The sequence below is a fragment of the Artemia sp. Qi Xiang Cuo genome, chromosome 11, assembly GCF_049724085.1.
Source record: "Artemia sp. Qi Xiang Cuo chromosome 11, ASM4972408v1, whole genome shotgun sequence".
Lineage (NCBI taxonomy): Eukaryota > Metazoa > Arthropoda > Branchiopoda > Anostraca > Artemiidae > Artemia > Artemia sp. Qi Xiang Cuo.
In genome coordinates this window covers 63,687,841-63,706,944 of record NC_142804.1, presented here as the reverse complement: position 1 = coordinate 63,706,944, position 19,104 = coordinate 63,687,841, and the positions used below count along the sequence as shown (strand labels likewise).

Below are 19,104 nucleotides of genomic sequence, written 5' to 3'. Positions count from 1 at the left end.
GATCCATCACGGGGAATTTTAAGAGAGAACATTGATTTTATCAATTTGAAAACTGCAACTCTTATTGCAGTAATCTTTTTTATTTCAAAGGGGGTAGTAGGAGTAATTTTAAGGTAAATTCCTAAGTTTTTGAAGGGATGATCTTGGGCAGGGAGAGGGGAAATGCTTTTGATTGGGGAGATTTTTTCCTTTTTTTAGAGCTTCTAGAAAGGACCTCTTGAAACCCATTATCATCATTTATGGTGACATTAGCCCCTACACTTATCATTGTCCTTTTCTCAGAATTGAAGCTATCATTTGAACTTTGAGATAGTGTGCTTGACCAGCCAAGATGGGTATCACTTTCACTAGCTTTTGAGGTGGGATCTGGGGGAACTTTTTTTTTTGAGGACTTCTAATCATTGCCTATTGGAAAAAGCTTTAAACAAAAACAAAACTAAAACAAAAAGGGATAATAGAATGATATCAAACCGTCTGCACTATACTATTGGGAGGAGAAACACCACAGTATAGCCCTGAGGATGAATTGAGCAGGATTGGTTCGGTACAACTGCTGATTAAATGCTATAATATTTCACAAGAAAATTTATTTTAAATTTCTTATAAAGTTGCTGCTGTTGTGATCTTGGTTTGCAGACTTATCTTCCTGTTCTTCCAAACTTTTTTTAACTGTGAAAAATACAGCCTGAGCCTTGGCTATTCTACTTTTAACATCTTCACTGCTCCCACCATCTTGACTAATAATACTACCAAGGTAAGTGAAGCTGCCCACCTGATCAATCTTTCCATTACCCAGTGTCACCTTTTTATCTTCACTTATTCCTAGCCTTAGTGACTTAGTATTCTTAACATTAATTTTGATACCTATTTTAGCACCCTGAACTCGCAAAACTTCTAAAAGTTCATTCATTTTGCTCAAACTTTCATCTAGGATGCTTAAATCATCAGCATAATTTAAGTCCAGGAGAGTCTTTCCTCCCAATTTGATTCCGTCGTCTTCCAGTGCCTTTCCTGTGCTCCTTAAGACAATGTTCATCTAAATAATCCATATAAAGGGGGATAGAAAACAACCCTGCTTAACTCCTGATTTAATACAAAACCAGCTGTTAACCTTATTTCCCACCTTAACTGCAGAAGTGTTATTCTCATATATAGCACTAATCACTTTAATGTATTTGTCTGGTATACCATACAAGGATAAAACCTTTACTAAAGCTCTTCTATCAACAGAATCAAACGCTTGCTCATAATCTATAAACTGAGGACCAAAGGTGTTTGACAACTTGGGCACTTCTCAGTTATGAACCTAAGAGTGAAAATTTGCTTGATGCATCCTCTACCCTTTCTAAAACTGCACTGTTCTTCTCTTAAAACTTTCTCTACAGCATCTCTCAGTCTAAAAAGTATCATATTACTAGGTAATTTGCTACCTACAGAGACCAGGCTAATACCTCGATAATTACCGCACTCACTCTTATCATGTTTCTTATAAAGTGGCTCGTTAGGTACTTCCCCTTTTTCAAAAATCATATTCATAATCTTCAGTAACTTATTTCTAACCTCAGAGCCACCATATTTAAAAAGGGAATTTCCCACGAATGCAATTATTGAATTTGGAAAAAGCCATCAAATGATGTATTCACTTTCTTCCTAGCTAAATTATGTGAATATATAAATATTTACCAAAAAATAGCACTGTTAGATTGCTTGTTTTGTTTATAAATATCATGGTTGCTTTTCTAACAATGCACCCACCAATCCTGTTCCCCTGTTGGTCTCAGATATATCCTTAACACTATATTTTTTTGTAGTTTTGCATCATATGATGTCTGTTGACTAACCATATTTTCACATTCTTGCCCTGGTTAAAACCATATACTAAGAGATTTCAATGCAATTATTTGATAAAAAATATTACTTGAAAATGATTTAAAAGCATGGATAACACTATTTTGATTGTCAGAAAAGTAATATAGGTTTTTGGGAAGAGCATAGAATGAGGAATCTGATGTTAATACTTTTCTTTATTAAATATGTGTGTAGATGAGGGTATGTAGCTTAAGTTGCTAGAGACAGTCCACATTAAAACTTAAAACGAACAGAAATTACAATGTATATAAGGGAGGTTACTCCTCAAAAACATAGTTGAATTTATGTCCCAGTTCTTTAAGAACGACTCCTGAAACACTATGTTCATTTAATTAGAACTAAAAGAATTTTTTTTATAAAAGTACAAAAAAACTTTAGCGTAGGGTGAGGTGTTTTGGAGGAGTATGAAGCTGATATTAGGCTTTTTATGCACTGTGTTAATTACCTCTGAACATTTTCAATGAGCCTTACATCTTGCTGATAAGAGGGACCAGCAAGACACATGCCAAAATCAAGATGGATTCTAACAAGAGCTTTATACAGTTTTATGAATATTGTTGCCTCTTGGCTACTGATGTTCCATTTCAATAGGCCAAGGATAGAATTTGCTCAGGAAACAACATGCCAAACATGGCTGTAGAACCTACACTTGTTGTTGACAATGACACCAAGATCCCCTTCTTCTTCTCTATCCTCTAGATACTCTCTTATTTTAGTGATGAGATTGAAAATTGAGTAGGTAGCTTTTGGGTTGTCAAAGGTGCAAAATACAGCATTTGGTTGTATTGAGTTAGAGAAGCCAGTCTTGAGTCCAATCCTGTAGCCTGTGTGTGGTGTGTTGGGTTTTCTGTTGGTTTGCAATGACAAAAAGGTTGGTATCATCAGCAAACAAATGCATTTTATTATCCTCATGATTGAAAATGTCATTGATTCAGATCGTGAAAAGGGTTGGGCCTAATACAGTTCCCTGTGGTCCCCTACTCATTACTATAACCTTATCAGCATATATCAGAGTAGATTGCCTGGCCACCCATCTTGCTTGGGGTTGGGGTTGGACTTTTTGCTTGGGGTTGGTGAGGAAATTCATTAGCCACCACCTTTTCAAAGGCCTTGGCAAAGTCTAGCAACAGTAGATCAACTGGATGTCCTGGGTCAATCAGATTTGTAATTATTTCATGTGATTCCAATAGGTTCATCTTGATTGATTCTCCTAACTGGAATCTATGCTGCTTAGGTGTTACGATCTTGTTGGTGGTTAAATATTCTTGATCAAGCAGACTTTCTGCTTACAGTAGGTAAGGAAATTCATTGGCCAGTCTATCAGGGATGGATTGATGCCTGCAGCAGATAATTTGAAATACAGTCAACTATAGGTTGCCTTGGGGTAGTCTAGAAGCAGTAGGTTGACTTTGTGTCCTTGGTTAATCAGATTTGTAATTACTTTGTATGATTCCAATAGGTTTGTTTAGATTGATTCCCCTGACTGGAATCCATGCTGCTTAGGTGACAAGATCTTGTTGGTGGTTAAATGTTCTTGAATAATGGGACTTCCTGCTTGCAGTTGGTGAGGACATTCATTAGCCAGTCCATCATTGCTGAATTGATGTACCTTTGTCACAAAACTATGGGGTACCTTTGTCAAAGGCCTTGGCAAAGTCTAGCAGCAGCAGGTCAACTGGATGTCCTTGGTCAATCAGGTTTTTAATTACTTTGTGTAAATTCAATAGGTTTGTTTTGATTGATTCTTCTGACTGGAATCCATGCTGCTTAGGCAACAAGATCTTGTTGATAATCAAATGTTTGAGAATTAAATCGTTGACTATATATTCAAGCATCTTAACAACAGCTTAAGTTTGGCTAATAGGTTAATGATTCTCAGACTCGGTGTGATCACCTTTTTCAAATGCCAGCATTATGTTGGCTACTTTCCAATCTGCTGGTAGCTCTCTCAAAGTAAGTAATGTCTGGAAGATTCTCATAAGTAGGTCTGCTATCACTTCTGCAATTTCTTTTAGTAGTCTGGGATGTATAATATTGGGTCTTGACAACTTGTTAGCATCTAACTTCTGTAAATGTTTAAGGAAGTTTTTAGACAATACCATGGTACTTTCCCTTAGAGCTTTTACATCATATTTTGGTGGGGAAGGTAAAGGGCCATCAGGTTCAGTGGTGAAAACTGAGGCAAATTGCAGGTTCAGTAAGTTGGCATGCTTGTTAGTGTCGGTAATTCCTCCATCTTGCTCTGTTATCAGTTTTTTGATGCATCATCTATTGTGGTCTAGGCTAGAGATGAACTGCCAAAACTTCTTTGGGTTTGTCTTGGCTTCTTCAGCAAGTTTGGATTCACAGCTTGTGTACAAGACCCATGTCAATGTTTTAATTTTGTTTCAGCCTTTGGAATATTTCTCTCTGTTTTGGGGGGATTGGCGTTTTTTATATTTCTTCCATTGTCTTTTTTTACTCCCTGTTAATCTCTTTTGTCATTGTCAGAAGTGTTCTTGGTTTGTGGACAAATTTGCTACAAGAGTACTGAATTGCTTTGTTTGTAAGTAATTCTTTGAAGCTGTGTCATTGCTGTTATAAAGAACCAGATAAGATGTTGTCCCATGCAATGCTGCCAAGATCCAATCTAATCCTTTCATAATTTATAATATTTTTTTTTTTATGTAGCCATTTGTTACTCTGAGGAATATTGTTCTGATATCTATGGTGACATGATCATTCTTTCCAATTTGGGGCTTTTATGATGTGGACAGGAGAGCTTGTGGTCTCCTGAGAAATACCAAGTCAAGAAGGCTTGGCTGCTGTCCATCCCTAAAATGCATTGGCTGGTTGTCAATGTGGTGGAAAAGGACATCATGAATAATTTCAATGATTGGACTCATAGGACCAGATGGGGCATAGGGAAACTGGTCTTTCCAGGTGATGTAGGCAGGTTGAAGTTGCCTGCAATTAATAGATCCACTTGGTGGTTGTCTGAAATCTTGTAGATGTGCTTCTATATACATGGCCAATTCTGACAGAAGGGTGGCTTTTATTCTCTGTCACTGAAATATAAAAGAAAATGGTTTCAACAGGGGGACATCCAGTGAAGTAGTCAATTTGGATGATGGTGTAAGAGGAATTGACCATTGCAGGTGTTCTATGGCAGCAATAATTAGATGACAGGTTGGATACAGTATGATAGCCTTGCAAAATAACATATGAATCTAGGAGCTGGTTTCTTGAATTCTTGGGACCCACCTCATTAAGAAGTATAACATCAAAATCATTTGCATAAATCAAAGATTCCAGCTCATTGATTTTGTTTGGGAGTTGGTCAATATTTGTTATAAAAGCAGAGAAATCTTGATTTAATTGCTACTTTCTTCGGTTGGCTACTTCTTTATGGCAGTGATACACGTTGAGAACCGGCTTATCCACAGTGGATAGGGAGGTGCTGGAAGATCTACATCTGTTGAATTGTGACTTTCATTTGCAAGATGATGAGTTGGTGAGTTCACAGGTACTGATTGGTAACATAAATGCTTCTGTATCATTATTTAAACTGTGTACAGGGCTGGTAGCTGAGGTATCTAACAGTCTATGGGCTGGTGGGGGTAGCTCCAATCTGGACAAATTGAGTTTTTTGGAACAATTTTTCCATGGTGGATAGCTAAGTTTGGCTGTCCTGGCTCATTTTGGCATCTGAGTTCAGCTGATAAAGCTTTCCTTTTCTTCTGATTTTCCTGTGATGCATCTGCCCTGAACTGAATTTCCTGGCATATCTTGTAGGATTTTTACAGGATATGTCTTTTTAAGTTTAGATTTGGGACAGAGAAGAGAACAGGGGGTGGGGGTTGGTTCTTGGAGGCTGGTTCCAGGTTTATTGGCTGGCAATTGTTGCCTCTAGTAATGCTGTTCTGCTCATAATGCTGTTCTGCTCTAAGTAGTGTTTTCTTTAGAAAAGAGGACATGCTACATTGACTACACTGAAAACTCACTGCAGCACCAAGTGTCCATGGGCCAGCAGTGCTGCACCCCAATCAATTCAAAGCGTTCTTTTTACCCCCTCTCACGAAGTTCTAGTTTCCTTTAAATCTATCCTAATGACCTCTTCCCATCCTGTTTGGTGTTTGGCCCTTGATGGATGGTCAAAAAGCACAATCTTTGGCAATCTGTCATCCTTCATTCATTAACTGTGTTTTAGCCATCTCAATCTTTCTGTCATTTTAGCCCTTGAAAGTTGAATAGAAATACTTTTTTGTACAGCTTGCTGTTTGACATACAGTCAGTCAAAGAGGTACCTAAAACTACCCTTAGAAAATTTCTCTGGAAAACATTTAACAAATCTTCCTCTGCCTTTTAAAGCACCCAAGCTTTAGAAGCATACTTGACCTCTGTCATTGCCATAGCTTCTGATATTCTAATATTGTTGCACAGACTTATCTTCCTTTTTTTCAAGCGTGAAAAAGTACCCTGGGCTTTGGCTTTCCTACTTTTCATATCTTCAAAACAATCACCAAACTTACTTACAGGGCTGATCCTATTGGCAGCGCCCAGGGCAAAATTTTTCACAGCCCCCCCCCCCCCTCCCCCCGAATCAAACATAATTAAAAAAGCCCCAGCCACGACATCCCCCCAGTCATAGCACCCAGGGCAGATTTTCCTGGTTGCCCCCCCCCCTCCTCTTTAAACAGCCCTGCTTACTAATAAGTATTGTGAAGCTATCTACTTGATCACACTTCTTGTTAGCCAACATTACCTCTTCACCTTCACTTATTCCTGGTCTAAGCAACTCAGTCTACTTAACACTAATTTTCGAACTTATTCTAACACCCTCATCTCTGTTCATTTTTCAAACATTTTTGTCTATGACGTTTAAATCATCTATATGATTTATGTCCAGACGAGTTTAACCTTCCTATTTAATTCCATGCACTCCCATAGCCCTTTCTGTGTTGCTTAGGGCACAATTTATCAAAATAATCCATATAAGCAGGGATAAGGCACAACCTTGCTTAACTTCTGATTGATCACCAAAGCAACTACTAAAATCACTACCTACCTTAATTGCAGCAATTATGTTCTTGTATATAGTACTAATTGCTTTAATATACTTATCTGATAGACTATAAAAGGATATGACCTTCACTAAAGCCCTTTTATAAACTGAGCTAAATGCCTGTTTATAATATGTAACACAGAACTAAACAGGGGTCTCAGTGCTCTGAAACTTCTTAATTATTGATATAAGAGGGTAAATTTGGCTGATGGATTCTCTCCTTCCTAAAACCATGCTGTTCTTCTCTTTAAACTTTGTCTAACATGTAGCACTATGCTAAGTAGTTTTTAGGTTTTAGCTACTCGACACGTGGTATAGTGCATTTAAAATTTTAAACATTGAAAAAATATGGTCTCACGTGAATGGAAAAAAAGAAAGAAACCAAAAAACATCAAAATAGAGTAATCCAAATATCTACTTATCAAATACTTTACTACCCAAAAATAAAGCTAACATCCTGAAATATCAGAAAAATTTATTTAAAAGAGATAAAAATGGCAACGAACACAATAAACCTCAAGAACGCGTTAGGATTGCTACTAAGATTTCTTCTAGTCCAGGATATTCTAAAATGAAACACATTTTTCATTGACAGAGAAAAATAGAGATATTTAACGAATCAGGGATATTTAGAAGCAAAGATTGAAAACCAAATGAAAGAGCACGGTATGATAACGATATAGATCATAAAAAAAATTAAGAAAAAAGTTGCTACCAGTACAATGGGTAGATACTGGGGTGACAAAAGCTATAATGAAAAAATTGCTTCCTACTGGAACTAAGCTAATGCCTCTATAATTGCTACACTCACTCTAATAAGCTTTCTTATAAAGAGGTTGAATTAAAATTTTCCCGAAATCGCTTGGTACTTCCCTTTTTATCAAAGATCATGTTCAGAATTTTCAGTCATTTACCTCAAACTTCCCAGCCCCATACCCTTATTTCAAAAATCTATTTAGCACATCATCAGTACTGGAAGTAATTTTTATTTCTTTTAATATTCTGTCTAATTTCTCCTTGTAAAATAAATCTTCATTCACTTCCAAAGTGTCAAAAAATTTCATTCTTATCTATAGTACTTCCTACACCCTTGTCATGGTTTAATGCATTCCCAAAATATCCTGCCCATTAACACGTTGCTTATAACTAGTTAAGGTCCCGTTACTATATTTAACTGGGAGAAGGGGAGACAGACTACCTCCTGAATTTCTTAGCATGCCAATACAATATTATGCCAATAATATTGTAGGGAGGCTATATATGCCCAACTTTTCAAGTTATTAAGAAAAATGTTTTTTTTTTCTGAAAATAAGGAGCAACATTAAAATTTAAAATGAACAGAAATTATTCTGTATATGAGGGGGGTTGCCTCCTCAGTACCTCACTCCTCACAATAAAGTTTTTTTTAGTCTAATTAAATGGTCTTTATATTTCAGGAGTCGTTAATAAAGAATTGGGACAAAAAGTCAAATTTTAGCATAAAGAGCAAGGTATTAGTGAGAAGGCAACCCCCCCCCCCATATGCAGGATAATTTGTGTTTGTTCTGTTTGTTAATTTCTGTTCCTTTTATTTTGCTCCTTACTTCCTTACTAAGTTTTAGTCAAGCTAAATTTTGCTCCTTACTTCCAGTTGAAAAAAAAAATCATACCAATACCCCCTAACCCCCTCAACGGATACAGCCTTGATATCAGTACAATATTTTACTATTATGTAGTCTGGCTGCATCTTCTATATCCATGGTAATTTCATCTATTGCCTCCATTTTGCACCTCCTTAATTCATATTTTAATGCCCTCTCTGCTCATCATACTTTTTTTCTTATTCTTGTATGATCTATTGCTCAAAAAACTTCTTATACAACCCCCTCCTCTTTTATATCAAGCTTAACGTATTTTCCCTAATATTCCTAGCTATGTTTGTAACAACACTGACACAATAATAAATACTCTCTTTAGCAGGTAATTCATAAATGGAATCCATGTTACTCTAGACCTAGCCTTGGAATCTTGATTAATTTTGTGCCCTTGCTGTTTGGTCAGTAGAGTTTTTTACATTCTCACAGACATTTCGTTTAACTATATGACCTTTGAGTCATCTTTTGAATTGTGTTAGAATGAAGATACATTATATTAGCTGTTATCAAGTATGGTAATTTGTATTAGAACATTTTATTTTGAAGCTTCAACTTTGAAAATAAATTCTATCAGATAATAATCATGAATTTATTTGATAAACCAAAGACATAATTATGTGTGTGTCTGTGTCTACAGCTTACAATTGTTAATACCTAATCCAGTGTTTTGTTCAACCAATTTCAGAAAGGGTAATAAAGATAAACCATGCAACCATTGACCAGTAAGTCTGACTTGATTATCTGGATTTCTCACCTGTAATGGAATATGTTGAGTGTTGACATTAGTAGAAGTGTTGACATTAGTAAGGGGAACAAAGCTGTATGCTTGAGGGATTTTTATTTGTCCTTAATCCAATGCCTGATTTTACATTTGGAACTATCACACCTAATATGATGGAAGCAATCACACCTATCACACCTAATCACACCTATATAATGGAAGCAATCCTTTATCTGGAAAATAATGGAAGCAATCAACAGCCACCTAAATGCAAATGAGGTTATTTACGATGGTCAACATCAGGGGCATTGCTCCAGCATTTTTATTTGGGGGACAAGATGGGTCCATACTGGAGCCCCCTACTGGAGAAAGATATCCCTATTGACGTCATGCTTCTTTACCTATCCAAGACCTCCAGTAAAGTTAGTTATGAATACCTCCGGGTCAAATATGATGCCATAGAGATGCACAAAGCTGTCATTGATTAGATTACGGAGTTTCTGAATGACTATATTCAAATTTTTATTATTGTGGGTCCTGGAGGACATATCTATTTGTTGGAACCAATACAAGTCTTGAACAGCACACCCCAGAGAATAGTTTTTGCACCAACCCTCTCCAAGATTCGCGCCTACATTAATGATGCAACAGAAAAAATAACAAAATATATTCAGCCTTGTCGGTGATGACTCAAAACTGATAGGTCCAATATACCATGATGTTGACAATAGCAACAATCTCAAAATCGACCTTGATATGCTTATAACATGAACTTCAAGCTGGCTTCTTGGATTCAATATTGACAAGTGCAGAGTCATCTACTTAGGGTCTCCAAGACAGCATTTTTTTAGGGAGGATAACAATGTAAATAGACAGATTCTTGCAGTACCAGAAAAATGAGACCTTGACATCACTGTTAATTATAAACTTATGTTCATTTCTGACACCCAGTCTATTGTCAGCTCTGCCAACAAGTTGTTACACTCATCAAGAGAACCTTAGCCAGCAGAACAAAGAAAGTTATTAGCAAACTCTACAAAGGTTTAGTCAGGCTTAAACTGGAATATTGCGTTATGGTAGCCTGTTCAGTCAACAAAGGAGAAAGAGCTTCAATGGAAAAAGTGCAAAGGAAAGCAACAAAACTTGTCAGCAGTTGTACAAAGCTCTCTTATCAGGAAAAGCTGAAGATGCTACATTTACCCACACTTATTTACCAGAGAAAATTAATAGGAGATGTAGTCACCAACTTCAAACTTTTACAAAACCAAACCAAGCTGCTCCATCTTGATCCAAACACAGCTACTCACAACCATAGCTGCAAATAATGGGTAGAATTCAGGGGGTGAAGCTGGGGTTTTCAGGTTGTTTTTTTTTGGGGGGGGGGATAAAAATAATGTGCCAACTAAATTAAGATGAACTGCGTGCTGACGCCTTGGAACTTGGGGGGGGGGGGAGATTTAAACTCTTCTATAAGACCAGTAAAACTTAACATAGGAAAATTAAATTGTATTGGTTAACTCTTTCTATACTTTTGTAGAAAATCTCCTATAGGTATGTGGCAGTACCCCTAGCATGATGCCCAATTTGTCATAGGACTACTGTAAAACTAGCACTGACTTTTTTTCAGGTTTAAAGATTTCTTTGGACCATGGCAAGTACTAAAAGAAGCCTTTTGTGTGATATTGATTTGAATGCACATGAAACCAAGCATAAACGTCGGCAAGTTGCTTTTTCAACTGATGACAGCTGTATTGATCCACCAAAGTATTCAGAACAAATTAGATCAGGAAGTGACTTGCAGAATAAGTTTGAGGAAAAGTTGAACAAAGTATCAAAAAAGAGACAGGAAGATTTTGAAACTCTGGATGGAATGAGAAGCAGCTTACATCAGCAGGTTTTTTTCTTTCTTTTTTTTTTTTTTGCAAATTCCATACAATTTTATCTCTTTGAGATTTAACACTGATTATGCTGCTTGTGTTTGGGACCCCATTTTTTTTAGTAAATACACCCTTGAACACTGTTTTACCATAGGCAACCAGGACCAAAACATAAAGAGAGGGTTATCAACATAATAATCATTAATATAACTGATGTTGTTTGTACACCTGAAAATATGTTGTAGAGATAGAGAATTTAATGTTCATATGGAGGACCCTAACCCCCCAGTCTTCACAATGAGAATTTTAAAAAGTGGGTTTCAAAGGTATTTTTTTTTTGGGGGGGAGGGCGGGGGGGGGTTGTGACCTTTCACTAACATTAGTTTTCTAATAAAACAGCCTCTTCCCTTTGTATTCTGCAAGTTTGGGGGTAGTTGTGTAAGTGTGATGTTAGAGTATTTCTGCAAAGGAAGCTTGTGCCTTGTCTATCCCTATTATGAAACTTATGCTTACTAGGAAAGCTATTCCTAGCCAAATAGATATGCCAAACCAAATTAAAATTTGAAGCCTATTTTTTTTTATAACAGATACATTCTTTCCCTCTCCAGAAGATACAGAAAAAGATCAAAGTGCATTGGGGCATAAAAGTGTACTTTTAAGCATTTAATCCTTTCTCCTATTTTCAGAGACTGCAGTGGCATAGCTAGGGGGCATCAGGGGAAGGCTCCCTAGGCGCAGCCTGTGAGGAGATGCCAAACTGAGGTTTCTACTTTTTTTTCTTTTTTTTTCGTCCATACTATGATCTAATTATTTTCTGATAGGAATGATGAGGGGACTGACATTGTCCTGGGTGTTGGAAACCCTAGCCACACCACATAGGTTCATGTAATGAAATTATGCAAGACCACAGCATTACGTAATCATTACATCATAAAAATGTTGAAACTCAAAAACCTGTTTTTTTTTCGGCTCAAAATTTAAGATAATGAAAACAGATAAATGAAACAGTGGATGAAGAAGTTGACTAATCTTGGCTTTCCTTTCTGACATGTTCTTATGGAATAATTTCCCCGGCTTAAGAAAATATCTCATAAAATTAAAGCACACTTTTTAACACAAACGTACGTAAGAATAAAAACACCACGCTGCCTTCAACAAAATGAAAGGCAAACATTTAAACAAAGGAACTAAAGAAAAATCACTTTCTTAAACAAATTTACAATAAAAGTAAAGACAAACTAAGAATTTAAAACAAAATTAAATCTGGGCATAATCACTTCACAAAAGCTCATCTAGGACTCTTAGCTGAAGGTTTTTGAGGTAATGAATCTAAGGTTCTGGTAAGTTTTTGCTTTAGTTTAATGAGTCTCAATCCTGAGACTCATTTCATTGGAGGGGTGATCTTCGTAAATTTTACCGAATCACTACCAGATTTATGCCGAATTTTTCTGCCGAAATCAAGAATTTTGCTAAATTTCGGGCAATTTTGCAAAATTTCTGCCGAAATTTTCGCCGAAGGCGAAAATTTTACCGAATACCAAAAACTTTGGAGGAGTGGCGCGCCCCTCCCCCCCACGGGACGTCCCTGGTCTCAATACGAGTTTTTTTAATGAGTTAGATTTTTATTGATCTCTTTGTTTTTTGCCTTGAACTTTGCTAAAGATAGCTACTGGTCATATAGCCAAAATGTTCAACTAGGTTTTATTTTAATCAGTATTTTAAGACAATTGCTTGTTCCATTTCATTTCCTTGGTTTTCATATTTTCGAAAGGCGGTGTGGTTTTGTTCTGATTTTCTCTTCTTTTTTTGGTAAAGTTACATGAACATGCCCCCGGAATAAAAGAGCTCATGAAACTTAAAAAAAAAATGTTTCCAATGAAAGAAAGGTCTTGCTAAAAGTTTCCAAAAAGGCTTGGATTTTTTTTGTGTGCAAAAATGAATTTTAGTTGAGTAGATAATATACTAGGTAATCAGAAATGTAATATATTTATTCACTGCAGTAATACTTAAGCCAACACGGGCATTTCAGCATTAAAAAAATTAATATTAATAAGCTTCAGAAGTTTTTCTAAGTATATACGGTAACTAAGTTGATATTTTTATCTAGGTCAAAAGTTTTTAATAAAACAGCTTTACCCTTGAATCAATTTGCCCTTGTTTATCTGAGTATGTAATGCTTTGGCTTAGTATTAGGCTAAAAATTATCCCTTGTCATTTTACTGCTACTGCTTTTGCTGTAGATTTATGAGTTTTTAATCTTTATTACAGGTGAAAAAATATTCTTCTTTTCTTTATTATTTTTTTTTTATTTATTCGCGTTGCATTATTTTAAACTAGCAGTAAAGCTTCAAATAGTAAACTCGCTTCAGAAAAAAAATAGGTAATTGTTAAGCTTCAAAGAAAAGGCAACAACAAAAATTCAAATGGCTTGTACTTGCCACACCAAGTGGTATAGTTACTTGTTCTTGCAGCAGGACCAAGCGTTTTTACCTTGCCTGGCATGTTATGTGTGAATTTGTTTAACCGTAAGCACCCCCGAGTTGCGTCGATTGAGCTTGCAGAGCAGCCACCCACCCCAAGCCAAAGGACTGGCAACGCTAGGACTCGAACCCCCGTTCCAAACAACATAGGATAGCAAGTTCAGCATGCCATCCACTCGGCTAGGGTGGCAAAGTCAAGCACTTAATTAATATTTATAATTAATGGTAGGCACCTGTTTCATGTTTCTAATTTTTGTTTTTCTTCTCATTTTATTTGCTGTGACTAAATTAATTTGTGTTTTGGTTTTAGTTACTATAATTTATTTTATTTTTCTCGTTAACAAAAAAAAATTGTATTGACTTGTTTTGCATAAAATAACTAAAAGCGTTTTCAAGGCTTGTAAACCATTGGAAACCGTTTGTCAGCTTCTTTTTTTATGGATAAATTCAGTGGCGTTAATTTGAGGGAGGACAGGGGACATGTCCCCCCTCCCCTAGATCTTTGCCAACCCTATATTTTGAAAAACGCTTTTTTAATGGAATTTTCATTGTAAAAAATCCATTCTTTTTATTTTCCTTAAAAAAAAACAAAAAGCCCCTGCCCCTAATCTTCGTGAATTGGGATTAATATGCTTGCAAGTGAAATTAGATTGCATCTATGACTGTCATTCTTGAAAAAAAAAATCGGAAACTTCATGTTTTTATAGACTGGAGCAGATATATTAACGATTGGAAGTCTGCTCCAATGTTGTCTGATCTCTGTTATTTGATGGTGTAATTTTTATCTAGGTTGCCCGTTTTTTTTAGGGGGGAGGGGGGCTTTTTTTCTAAAACCATGCAAATTTTCTTACAATGTATATTAAGATTATTAAAGGACCGCGTTTCTTGAAAAATAGGAAGACAAAAAGCATGTTTAAAAATCTACTAATACTATATTTTTTTTTTCAGATTTATCATACAGATGGATCCAAAAAAACAGTCAAACTGCTCTTCAAAACTTCCAATAGTAGTAATGCTGCTCTTTTTAATATTTTCTAATTTAAAAATTAGTTGCCTCTTAATTCTGGCTTGTCAGTTATAAGAATTACACTACAATTTAAAAGAGAGTGGCAGGGCAGGGTCTTACAAAGGGAGTAGAGATCTCTTGCCTAAGGAGTAGGGATTTATTGGACCTAATCCACCCTCCAAAATTGTTTGCCCCTCCTTCCCTTCCCAAACAAATTCCTTTGATCTAATTAACGACGAAGACCACGCTGTCTTTCCATCATACAAAAAAGGAGAAGATAACGGGGAAATTTGTGAAGACAATGAATAACACGGTAATATAAATTATTCGAATATTTCGGCTATATGTTCAACAACCGTCAGCAGCAAAATGCAATATAAAACAAATAAAAAGAAAACAAACTTGCTCAAAAAATAATTGAAAAAACAAAATTTTTAACTAAAATCACAAAATAAATTTCTTTAACAGAGTCTAGGTTCCCTCACCTTACATAGGTTCAGCTTAGACCTCCTCTGATCATGCATGCGCACATGATGCATTATCCATGCTGCGGTCTTGCATAACTTCGTATTAACCCACAAGTGTTACTACAACGTCACAAGTGTGACTGCGACTACAACGAATTTTTGACTAAAATCAAAAAATAAATTTCTTTTAAGGAGTCTAGGCTTTCTTGCCTTACATAGGTTCAGCATAGACCTCCTCTGATCATGCATGCGCACATAATGCATTATCCATGCTGTGGTCTCTTATAATTTCGTTTTGAACCACAAGTGTTACTGCAGCGTCACAAGTGTTACTACAGCGTCACAAGTAAGGCTTTCTTGCCTTATATAGGTTCAGCCAAGACCTCTGATCATGCACCAACTTTTGCACATCAGGCATTATTTGTGCTGTGGTGTTGCATAATTTGTTTTGATCCACAAGTATGATTACATTGTGGCTCAGTTATTAAGACCACTCAAAGCTTGTGAAATATTTGAAACTGCTTGTCAACTTCTGCTTTCTTTACAGATTGATGTGCTTGTTGATGAAATTGCATTGGATTTGAAGAGAGAACATGATAAGAATGACCTCCTTTTGGCTGAAGGTTGTGAACGTATGTCAGAACTTATCAAAGGCATAAAGGAGTTAGAAGCACTGAACCAGAGACGACGACAGAAGATACAGGACTTGCTATCAGCTTTCTCTGTCTAATATGTTTTCTGAGTTTTAAAGAGGCTGTTATGTATTAGATGAACGATGTGAATTTGCAGTGCCTTACTCTGAATATGTTACATTCCATTTGCCCAAAAAGTTTTGCTGCCCATTTAATGGTTTTTTTTTTACTTTTTTTGGATTTTTCTGTCTGGCGTGATCTATAGTTTATTTACAATGTCTTACTGCGAACACGATACGTTCCATTTGAAATAAAATTATTATTGTCCATTTACCAGTTTTCTTCTAGGTGTTAGAATTCCAAATAAATTTTAATGTTCAGCAAAAGTAACTTTAAAAACACTATGAGACTATTTTGATGTTAGATTACATTTCCCAGCTTTTCTTATAGATTCTGTAAGGAGTTGAATTTCTCCGATTGGCATAATTGTGTTTAAAATTGATAAAAATTCCATATTTGCTTCAAGAACTAGTGTCATTTTTTGTTAAAATATTTAGGTCATTCCTAAAAGCGCATCAATTTATTTTACCGACAAATACAGATGGCATTATATGTTTCTTGAGCAAACGTCACTAACTCGTGAAATAATTAAACTTCAACAGGATCTAAATAGCAGGACCTAAAAAACTAAATTTTTTCAATTCAAATTAAAGCAAGGCTGTATCTAGGGCTGGGTAGGGGTTTGACCCCCCCCCCCCGAAATGTTTGTCCAACTCGTAAAAACGTAATAAATATGCATATAAACATACTTTTGATAATTTTTTTTAAAGTTTGTTATTTTGTAAAGGAAGTGGAAAGAAAGTTTTTTTTTGTAAAGGAAACAACGATAAGAACGGAATGAAAATTAAGTTCTAGAGTTTTTTGTTCAAATTCTTCTATTTTTTCAAGGTTATTTTTATTTTCCTAAACTTTAAGAGCTTCAATTAAGGTTAAATTAAGAGGTTCTTCGTTATGCATCCTTCTTCTTGCAGCAAAATGCGCCTAGGCATTCCATTTCTTCCGTGTCCAGTTTAAGCAGTCACGCAGTCATCTTCTTCTTCTCTCCACTTCTTCGCAGTGTCTTCTTCTTCTAATTCCAAGCAGGCAGGCTATTCAGTTGGTACTATTTAGCCCTCTTCTTTTTGCTTCACTCTGTGGGCTACAGAGCTACTGTCTTGGTTGTCTCTTATTTATTAAATATTCTCAGATATCTTTCAGTAGATCTTTTGACTCAAGGAGTTCGAATATAAGATGATACATATCGATTTCTGTGCTCTGTGTGCAGGTATAGTTGGCTAGGCTCTTGGCTGATAGTGAGATTTTGTGGTGTTTGAAGTATTTTAGCAGTTTACAAAGCAAGGTATGTTGTGCAGAAGTCAGCATATTACATTCAAATAGGCGATGGTCAATTGTTTCATTATTCACATTACAATGCCTGCAAAGAGGGGACAGGGGAATTTAACCCCTTGAATTAGAAAACTTATACGAGACTGCAAGGAAATTTAGTCCATTTGTTCCAGACCAAATTCGATCATAGATTTTAGAAAGATAATTATTTAAAAAGTGGGAAAGGATATGATTGATCTTATTAAAAATAATATCTGATAGCCTCCATTAAAAAATATCTCTAATTGGGATTGGTCTCCCAATTGGTTGGTCAATATTTATAACATTTTTAGCTATTTCATCAACCTGATGATTACCACTTATGCCAAGTGGCTAGGAATATTCTGAATATAATTTTTTATGCCACTTGAAGCAAGATAATCAATAATACTGAGACAATGATAAGTGTCAATGTCCAACTTATATTGTGGAGCTGAGGCCAGCAACTCAAGGCTTGATAAAGAGTCGGAATAGATGATAATATTATTCGAATTTGCAATCAAAGGTTGGTTTTGCTTAAGGTGTTCTAATGCCATGATTATGGCATTTAACTCAGCAGACATTATAGATAAATTATTAAATAATCTCTCACCCATTGCAATTTTCAGGTGAGGAAGGAAAACACCACTTGCAACCTTCTCATTCATTTTTGACCCATCAACAAATATTTGGAAGTGATTTTTATAGGTAATTGTATTAAGTTCTGCAAATTTTTTCTGGACAAAAGCAATGGGGGTTAAATCTTTATTCCATTTTGAAAATTCAGTATTTATTATGGGAAATGACCAATTCCATGAAGGGGATTAGGGGATTGGGGGAAAGTAGGTGCAATAGAATTTGCTGGTACAGGGAACTTCTTTTGAATATTGACATACTCATCTACAATACCTCTATACATGGCTGGATTTCTTAACCAATTATATAATGTGTGTGAGCTATTTGATTCAATTTTTGTAAGATGTTTTGTCAAGAGAAAGCTACGTCTCTCCCTTATTGTTGTTAATCCACTCTCCATAAGCAGAAACTTGGTGCTCGTGGGTTTCCTAAGACCAAATATGATACGTATTATATCATTTTGTGTTGTTTCAATTTTTTGAATCTGGGTCTTTGCACATGCACCATAGACGATGAGCCCATAGTCAATATGGGGTCTTATATGTGGTTTATAAAACTGGAGTAAGGTTTTCTCCTTACAACCCCAGGGTGTGGAAAGAAGTCTTTTTAGTATATTTGCTTTTCTATAGCATTTTTTTATTGTGTTTGAAATGTGGAGATGGAAATTAAGTTTTTTGTCAAGCATGAGACCTAGGTAACTAATATGATTATCCTTTGGGATAGTTGTTTTATTTAGAGTTAGTGGTTCATTAGCAAGGTTTCTCTTCTGGTAAAATTGGATTATTTTTGACTAAATGGGTGCAATGTGTAAATCTGATTGTAGAGAGACTTTTTCGAACTGGAAAAGTGACTTTCGCAGATTTTACTATGCTATCTGAAAGGTGTCGCCAGATGACCATAGCACCAGATCATCAGCATATTGTAGATTCGTGTGGGGTAGGTTCATGTCCCAGATATATAGGGCAAATAGGAGGCAACTGAGCACTGCTCCCTGAGGTAGGCCTTTGGTTATTGTCTTTTTGGGGTGAAGAGGCTGAACCAACACAAACGATGAAACTTCTCACTTCTATGAACGATTTAATAAAGGATACTAGCTTAGGGGGTACTCCAAGGTTTTCAAGTTTATTTAAAAGGATTTGGTGGTTCACATTATCATATGCCCCTTCAAAATCTAGGAAAGCTTCCACTAGGACATTGTTTTTTGATAAAGATTCATTTATTGCATTTGTTAGCAAAATGAAAGCATCTGTTGAGGAGTGGTGTTTCCTGAATCCAGTTTGAGTGTGTGGGATCATAATATTTTTTTCAACAAACCAGAGGAGTCTTGGATAGAT

At 35.9% G+C, this 19,104-nt stretch overlaps 1 protein-coding gene across 1 annotated transcript in view; it reads left to right on the top strand.

Annotated features, from left to right (window-relative positions):
- The window catches only part of LOC148947233 (uncharacterized), a 31,472-nt gene extending 14,884 nt beyond the window's left edge, over positions 1 to 16,588 (top strand). The window contains exons 2-3 of the mRNA XM_089097338.1: positions 10,896 to 11,162; positions 15,646 to 16,588. Coding sequence (XP_088953464.1) covers positions 10,917 to 11,162; positions 15,646 to 15,828 — 429 coding nt within the window. The 5' untranslated portion in view covers positions 10,896 to 10,916 and the 3' untranslated portion in view covers positions 15,829 to 16,588. The remainder of the gene's footprint in view (positions 1 to 10,895; positions 11,163 to 15,645) is intronic.
- The last annotated feature ends 2,516 nt before the right edge of the window (positions 16,589 to 19,104 follow it).